The sequence below is a fragment of the Arachis ipaensis genome, chromosome B10, assembly GCF_059453495.1.
Source record: "Arachis ipaensis isolate K30076 ecotype BB chromosome B10, ASM5945349v1, whole genome shotgun sequence".
Classification (NCBI taxonomy): Eukaryota; Viridiplantae; Streptophyta; class Magnoliopsida; order Fabales; family Fabaceae; genus Arachis; species Arachis ipaensis.
The window spans coordinates 120,542,237-120,551,416 of NC_142435.1; the positions used below are offsets into that span (position 1 = coordinate 120,542,237).

General features: G+C 39.2%; 1 protein-coding gene and 1 pseudogene across 1 annotated transcript; both read right to left on the bottom strand.

Annotated features, from left to right (window-relative positions):
• Nucleotides 1-4,828: 4,828 nt before the first annotated feature.
• Nucleotides 4,829-6,380, bottom strand: LOC148581502 (uncharacterized). Its single transcript, XM_088492393.1, has 4 exons — nucleotides 6,263-6,380; nucleotides 5,340-5,641; nucleotides 5,064-5,271; nucleotides 4,829-4,983 (listed from the first exon to the last, which is right to left on the bottom strand). Exons 1-4 carry the CDS (start codon nucleotides 6,378-6,380, stop codon nucleotides 4,829-4,831), a joined length of 783 nt encoding a protein of 260 aa, XP_088348519.1.
• Nucleotides 6,381-8,071: 1,691 nt separating this feature from the next.
• LOC148581503 (fatty acid amide hydrolase-like) lies at nucleotides 8,072-8,663 on the bottom strand (annotated as a pseudogene).
• Nucleotides 8,664-9,180: the final 517 nt, after the last annotated feature.

Here is a 9,180-nt window from a genome sequence, read left to right on the forward strand (position 1 = left end):
TCAGACCAGGGAAATTCAGAGAAACCATAGCAATCACCAAACCTACAACGCTAGAGGAGTTCCAAGAAAGAGCTGCAGGCCAGATGGAGATCGAAGAATTGCGGGAAGCACAAAGGTTAGACAAACAGCCAACCAGAAAGGAGGAAGAGAAAGCATTCAGATCGCCGAGAAAAATGGACCTAAAGAAACCCTTCAAGCTCACTCCGAAGTTTGATACCTATACCAGATTCAACACAAAGAGGGAAAACATAATCAAGGAGATCCTCAGCGCCAAAATAGTCAAACCCCCAGCAAGAGCTGGAAGCTACCAAGACCAACGGTTCGTGGACAGAAGCAAGCACTGTGCCTTCCATCAAAAGTATGGGCATACCGTGGACGAATGTGTGATAGCCAAGGACCTACTAGAAAGGTTAGCTCGGCAAGGCCTCTTAGACAAGTATGTAGAGGGACGGAAAAGCAGAGAAACCAAAAAGGAACCAGATGAGCGAACAAAAGAAAAGGAGAAATAGACAACCACAGATCCCCCTAGAGGAGTCATAAACTGCATATCTGGAGGCTATGCAGGGGGAGGTGAAACGAACTCGGCACGTAAAAGAAGCTACCGAGCAATGCTGGCCATCGAAGGAACACCACCCACAACAAAGCACAACACAACAGAGCCAGAAATAACGTTTGGCCAGGACGACCTAAGCTCAACCAGCCCAAACCTCGATGATCCGGTGGTAATATCCGTACAGACAGGGGAGTTACTGGTAAGAAAGGTCCTTTTGGACCCAGGTAGTAGTGCTGATGTACTTTTTTATTCCACCTTCATAAAAATGCAATTGTCTGACAAAGCCATGCAACCATCATCCGGAGAACTGGTTGGGTTCTCCGGAGAAAGAGTTCCGATAAAGGGACACATTTGGATGAAAACAACGATGGGGGACCCCCCATTAACAAAAACTATTGATATTCAATACCTAATAGTCGACTGTCTTAGTCCTTATAACATTATTTTCGGAAGGCCCGCCCTGAACAAGTTCAGAGCGGTAGTATCTACATTACACTTGTGTGTTAAGTTTCAGGTACAAAACAAAATAGCGACAGTGCACTCGGACAGACAACAAGCTCGGCAATGCTACAATGCCATTTTAAAGAGAATGAATACACAAACAGACGTCCACCAAAGAACAAAAGAAACCTACACGACGTCCGAAGTTTTGACTCTCGCAGACCTAGATCCCAGAGAAGACTTCCAGGAGAGGCCTCAGCCGATAGACGAGCTCCAGAAGGTTCCGTTGACTTCAAGGGACGAACAATTCACTTACATTGGGCGAGCACTAGAAGGAGAGGAAAAAACCAAGCTCATAAGAGTACTCCGGGACAACGCCGATCTGTTCGCCTGGACACCAGCTGATATGCCAGGAATAAACCCAAACTTGATTTGCCATAAGCTCACCATAAACAAGTCAAACAGGCCAATAGCCCAGAAGAAAAGAAACCTTGGAGCAGAAAAAACAAAAGCGGCTCTAGAGGAAACCAATAAGCTCCTCAACGCTGGCTTTATCAAAGAGCTCTGCTTCACCACATGGCTCTCAAATGTAGTAATGGTAAGGAAGAACTCAGGTAAATGGCGCATGTGCGTCGACTTTACGAATCTAAATAAAGCTTGTCCTAAAGATGCCTATCCTTTACCTTGCATTGACAAACTAGTAGATAATGCTTCTGGGTTTAAAATCTTAAGCTTCATGGATGCATACTCTGGGTATAACCAGATTCTCATGCATCCAGAAGACCAAAGCAAAACGGCTTTTATCACAGAACATGGAAATTTTTGTTATAAGGTTATGCCCTTTGGCCTTAAAAATGCAGGGGCAACGTACCAACGACTAATGGACAAAGTCTTCAAACAACAAATAGGACGAAATATAGAGATATATGTAGATGATATGGTAGCAAAAATCCCAGAACAAGGATCCCATTGCGACGACCTACGAGAAGTCTTCCAACAAATTCGAGAATACAACATGAGGCTCAACCCGGAGAAATGTGCAGTCGGAGTCCAGGGAGGGAAGTTCCTCGGATTCATGCTGACCTCACGAGGAATCGAGGCAAACCCAGAAAAGTGTGAAGCTATACTCAAAATAAGCAGCCCGAAAACAATGAAGGAAGTACAACAACTAGCAGGAAGAGTTGCCGCACTGTCACGATTCCTACCCGCAGTAGCAAACCGATCATACCATTTCTTCCGAACAATCTCGAAGGATAAAAAGTTCAGCTGGACAAAAGAATGCGAACGATCTTTTACAGAACTTAAGCAAATACTGTCATCACCACCAATTATTCAAAAGCCAGAACTCGGTAAACCATTACATTTATACCTATCAGTATTTAACCATGCCATTAGCTCGGTGCTAGTTTCTGAAACAGGAAAAACACAAAACCCGGTGTACTTCATCAGCAGAGTCCTACAACCAGCAGAAACCAGATATCCACGAATAGAACAACTGGCGTTGGCACTGGTAACAACAGCAAGAAGGTTGAGGCCATACTTCCAAAGCCACATCATAATAGTCAGAACAAGTCAACCACTACGACAAATCCTAACCAAGCCTGAGCTGGCTGGACGTCTAACCAAGTGGTCCGTCGAGCTCTCCAAATACGACATCCAATACCAACCTCGAAAGACTCCAAGACTGCAGATACTAGCCGACTTTATATCTGAACTAACAACCGAAGACAAGCAAACAAAACATAACTGGAAACTCTATGTAGACGGTGCAGCAAACAAGGACGGAAGTGGAGCCGGAGTAACACTTAAAGAAGATGAACAGGTTATAGCCGAGCAATCATTGCAATTTTCCTTCACAGCAAGTAATAACCAGGCGGAATATGAAGCTCTTCTAGCCGGATTAAAGCTCGCCCAAGATTTGCAGATAACACACCTCACTGTATATTGTGACTCCCTACTCGTCGTTCAGCAGATCAAAGGCGAGTTCCAGGTAAAAGATCCTTTGCTAGAGAAGTACTGGCTCATAGCAAAGGACCTTATTGCAAAATTTCATAAAATAGAAATAATACATGTAAACAGGGAACAAAATGCAAGAGCCGATGTTTTATCTAAGTTAGCAACAACAAGGCCACAATCACACACGCCAACACTTTCACAATTAACACTTGATAAACCAAGCTTTGAGTTTAACAGTATGTTGAGCATTACACAGGAAAAAGATTGGAGGACACCGTTCCTCAAGTATCTCAAAACAGGAATCATCCCAACAGACGAACAGAACCAAAAACTCTTCCGTCAAAGAGCAAGCTATTATACAATCGTCAGAGAAAACTTATACAGGCGAGGATTTTCGCAACCACTCCTAAAATGCATAAGTAAAGACGAAGCTGAAACTGTAATGGCAGAAACCCATGAAGGGATATGCGGCAACCACATAGGAGGCCGAGCATTATCCGCAAAGATATTACGCACAGGTTACTATTGGCCAACCATGAAGAGAGATTGCATCGCCAAAGTAAAAATATGTGACAATTGCCAAAAGCACGCCATGATATCAAAAACACCTGCAGAAGAACTACACACTTTAGAGGTAAGCTGGCCTTTCGATAGATGGGGATTGGATATCCTAGGCCCCTTCCCGAAAGCGCCAGGGCAGGTAAAATTTCTTTTAGTCTCAATAGATTATTTTTCAAAATGGATTGAAGCACAACCTCTAGCACGAATAACAGCCGAAAAGGTGAGATCTTTCCTATGGAAAAACATCATCTGCCGCTATGGCATACCTAAAGAAATAATCTCTGACAATGGAAGACAGTTTACAGATCAAAAATTTGCCCTATTCTTACAAAACTTCAATATAAAACACCGTTTTAGCTCGGTCGAGCATCCACAAACAAATGGACAGGTAGAATCAGCTAACCGAGTTGTTTTACAGGCATTGAAGAAGAAATTGGACGACGCTAAGGGCGAGTGGGCTGACCTTGTTCCAGAAGTCCTATGGGGTTACAATACAACAGCTCACTCAGCAACCGGAGAGACCCCATTCAAATTAGTGTATGGCGCAGAAGCTCTCATACCAGTAGAAGTCGGAACACCTACACTCCGAACCGAGTTATATAATCGGAACAGAAACAGCGAAGAAAGAGCAACCGATCTAGACCTTCTTGAGGAAGAAAGGGAAATAGCTACAATAAAGCAGCAAGCCATGAAATAGTTTCTACAAAGATGGCATAACAGAAGAGTGGTCCCCAGAACATTTGAAAGAGGGGAACTTGTACTCAGAAAGACAGAGGAGGCAAGAAAGCCCAAGGCCCACGGAAAGTTAGCAGCAAATTGGGAGGGACCATTTCGAATCAGCAAAGTGCTCGGCTTAGGAGCATACCAATTAGAGACACTGTCAAGGGAACCAGTGTTAGGAAACTGGAATATATCCTCCTTGAGGAAATATCTATCATAATGTATCCAAAGCGGATGAAGGTACTCTTTTTCCCATTTGAGGTTTTATCCCAAACAGGATTTTTCTCAAAGGGTTTTAACAAGGTCGGACGCCATGTCAAAAGCAACTATCCAATATACCAATACAAAACTTTTTTATAATCAATTTTGCGTCCTCATCCTTTTCATTTCTGTGTAGAAATCTACTTAGAAAAACAAAGATCAAACAAACAGCTAATTCAGTTATGAAAAAGATTCTTTCAAATAGATATGCATATCAAAAAGCAAAACCGAGCTTCATACTTGGAAGGTCTTAACAAACCAGAAACTAGAGTCAACATATAACAACTTTTCAACATGACATAACAAAACAAAATTCATAAAAGCCTAACAAAGTCTTCATTCTATTTTATCTCCTATGCTGGAACTATCACTCTCCTTCTCAACTTCGTCATCAATCAACTCCCCATTCACAATGATTTTCGTAGCATCCAATTTGTTGACATCAACATCAGGAAACAACACACGGACCTGAGCGGCAGCACGATCAAAACCTGGGCAAAACCCTCATAGACTTCACATTCTAACTCCTTAACACGGGCTGCAAGCCGTCCATTCTCAGATTTCAAATTACCAACTTCCTCAGAAACCAACGAGTAAAGTCTCTCTTTCTCACCCAACTCAACACCCCTTTGATTTAAAGACGAAGACAGCTCCAAAATTTTCTTCTCCTTCTCCTGAAGAGAAGCGGACAGTTCAGCGACGTTCACAGCCTCCTCTTTCTCAGTCTCAATGGCAAGCTCTTGAGCTCTCCCAACAGCAACTATCCTGGCACCTACGACCTGTGACCACAAACAGTCATACAACAGAAGGAAAAGCAACCACAATAAACAAAATACACTACAAATACCTGAAGAAAGCGACTCATGCCAACTCGCCCAACCTCGTTAATCATCTGCAAGTCTTCAGGAAAGCGACACAACTCATCGGCAAGGGTGGCAAATGAAAAGAACCTCGACCACAGCGACCTCATATTGTCATCTTCACGGTAAGCATGGAGCCGTTTCTGAGACTCATAAGCAGCCTCTACGACTGGAAAAAGAGGTAAATCCCCCTCTTTGCTCTCAGCCACCACGGTTTCTTTCTTGACCCTCCTCCTTTTTGGCCAAGGATTAACCTCGGAAGGCACAGCAGCACCATCTTTCTCCGAAACTGAAATCCTCAAACTGAAGAAACAAAAGAAAACAAAACTGGGGGCTCACCCACAATAAACCAAGTAATAAAGTTACAAAGGAAACCGAAACGGTTTCTTATCACATTCATCAACTGCCCCAATCCCAGCCACTCATTTACTATGTTAACATCCAACGGTTAGAATACCTTCGAAAACTGAGCCACGAACGGCACATCAATCATTTCCAGTGCGGGAAACGAAGCGCTAATTAAATGCCAAAAAATCCATTTCCCAACAAAAACCAAGGCAAGCTCGGGGGACAGGACTACCATCGGAAGAAAAATTTTCAAACAGAGGTAAAAACTCAGAAGCTCGCCTTTGTTTTTCTTACAACAAAGCAAGCTTGGGGGCTATGATATGTACCGTAAAACTCAGCCTCCAAGCCGAGCATATATCTCGGATAAGGACGCCACTCGATAACAAACCCTTCAAATCAGGATGAACTCAGATAAGCTCGGAAAGTAACCAACACTTCAAAACGTTATCATAATATCATCGGAAATCACGGAGAATCACGCAAAATACGATAACCGAACACACTAACAACGTCTATATAAGCACACAGATAACCTCGGTAAAGGACAGGTCACAGAACTTACTCTGATTTACTTCTCTTATTTTCTCATAACTCACACTCTTACTTGAGCGTCGGAGTGCTTTTTTGCAGGTGCTCCCGCCGCGGTATTCCAATTCAGCCGACGTATACCTCTCCCACATGAGCGCGGTTGCAAGCAGAAGGAGTTGCTATACCTCGGCCTCATACGCACGGAACAGTTATAATTACCGCATATTTGTCAATAGGATATTCGCAAGATGAACATGGTAATAGAGTTTCCTTTTACCTGCAACTATCATAGTAATTAACAATGTATTTATTATACTTTGATTCCGGACACCTAATACCCTAGGGTGCTAGTTGAATGGATATTGGGTATGATTTAAATACTTGTAGAATTAATGATTAGTCAATAAAAAATTCGTCAACTTTCGATAAAGAGTTTGAGATCTATGGTTATAATGACTGAGATGAATAAAACCTTAGTCAAGGGGATTGAATGAATAAAAAAATGAGTTTTTTAAATCATTCACAGTTCATTATAATAATGGTAACAAGTTAGAGATTGATAATTAAATCATACTCTAAGGGCTAACCAAGAGCTGGAAAGATGGAAGGAATTATACTTTGTTCTTCTGAGGTTCTTAGTAAAAATATATTACTTCATACTACCGGGTCTTTAAGGAGTGTCGCTAGACGCCAATCTTGATTAGTAAATTTAGTATGACTAATTTACTACCCGCTTAGTATTAAACCTATGGAGTCACACACTAACGAGTGTTCTAATCTTTGCTATAGAATTATTTAATTATTATTTTGATTTGATCAAATAAATAATTATATTAATTCAAATAGAATATTATTATATTCTTTGCTAGCACCAAGAATATAATAATAATATGATAATTAAAAATATTAAATAAAATTTGAGAATAATTAGTTATTCTATTTCTAAATTTGAATTCTAAATTTGGATGAGATCCTAATTGATTTTGTTTCAAATTGAATTATGATATGATTCATAAATTTGAAAGATTCAAGTTTAAAATAATAAGATATGATTCAAATTTGAATTGAGATTCAAATTTAAAATCAATAACAAATCTCATACTATAAATATGTATGACAAGAGTAGAGAACAAGTGAGAATTGTTTTATTCCTTTACCTCTATACACATAAACGTATGTGAGCCTAATTCTTGGAGAAGAATTTTATGGCGTGCAAAGAGTTGTAAGAGGTTTCTCAATTTAGATCAGATATCCATCAGTCAAGGAGTTGACAGTAAAGGTTGGTCTCGGTGTGGATATGCATAGCGCCTTCGTACCATCGAAGGAGAAAGTGATTTTTATTAGTGAACACAGGTATTTAGATCTGATCTACATATTATATTATTGGAATAAAATTTAAGCACAAAATAGATTTTTAGGATTACTTTCTTTTCTTCTGCTGCGTATTATGAACACATGGTAATCCTTCAGTATGTTTGATTATTATACTGAATGAGTTTGATTATGTTCCGTTTTTAGAAATTATGTTATCACATAGTTGATATCTACAGCGTATTTGATTATAACTGGATTTTTGTGATATGATTTAGGGTCTATTTGATCATGTTCAGCTTTCAAAATATGATATTACAACATATTTGATTATAACATACTTGATATTTGATTACTAAGAAGAAGACCTCCTTTCTAAAATTAAGATTAAAAAAGGATCACAATAGAGCAGACAGGACAACTAATCAAGTTTTGATTGAAAAGAACATGCAGCTATCATCATTATTTATCAGAACATGTCCGACTATAGCAGATTTTTCTTAATAGATCATAGAAAATCTCTGGTCTGGATTTAACTTTCATTTTCTCTTAGCAAGTCATAGAAAACTGCTGGCTTTCTGTATTCCGGCATGCAGATGGCCTAGGATCACAACATGAATACAGCACCATATATCTATGTATGTTAGTTCTTGATCTCAAAAAATAATGATTAGAAATAAGCAAGGAACTAACTTTACCTGCATTGCAAATGCCAAGTGAATAAGTGTTGCTTCAGCCCAAGGCTTTTTCTATAAATTGAAGACCAATAGGCAAACCCAATTCAGTGTATCCAACTTGTGAAGTGAAGTTTTTGCTATTACATATAATGATATAAAATGATTTGGACTTGGAGTAGCACTATGTAAAAGGAGAAAGTAATCAATCATTCCTGGAATAGTCACCGCAGGAAGTCCCAAAAAATTTCCTGATATGGAATACCGAACAAGTGCAGCTGAAACAAATGGAGCAAATTAATAATATTTACAAATTATATAGTAGTTATTAGCAAATTAAAGCTTAATGTCACGTGTTAATGTACCTGCATTTGGGTAGTCAAAGTCACCAGTCTTTATAGCATCCTCTTGAATTGGGTTTGCAGTGACAATGTATGCATGCACATCATTTTACCTATTGAAAGAAAGTGATTGTGTTTCAAGTTTGAAGAAATTAATATTAAAATAACTTTTTTTTATTTTTTGAATATAATTGTGGTTTGTTTGTAAAGAAATGGATGGAATTGTGAGAACATCTAAAGTTATGTTACAATAGACTAATGTAAGTTTTTTTCTAAAACATGTGCATTATTTGATAAATTTTATTAGATTTTGCTTGTTGAACTTGATTGTTGAATTTTTTGGTGTGTATGGTTGAATTTGAATAATAGGATGATTGTCATAGATTAAAGAAGAATATCATCATGCAAATGCTCTTATACTCATAAAATGATTGTCGAACTAATATTTTGGAGTTAGCAAAGGGTTATCAATTCCCAAAAATTACCAATAAAAAGGAAAGAAAGAAAAAAGAAAAGAAAGCTTTGGATAATTTGAAGGAGACAAAAGTACCAAGAGAAAGAAAACTAGGAGCCTCCCAAATTAGTCTATATGCAAATGTTAGGATGGAAACCTTAGAAAAAATAAT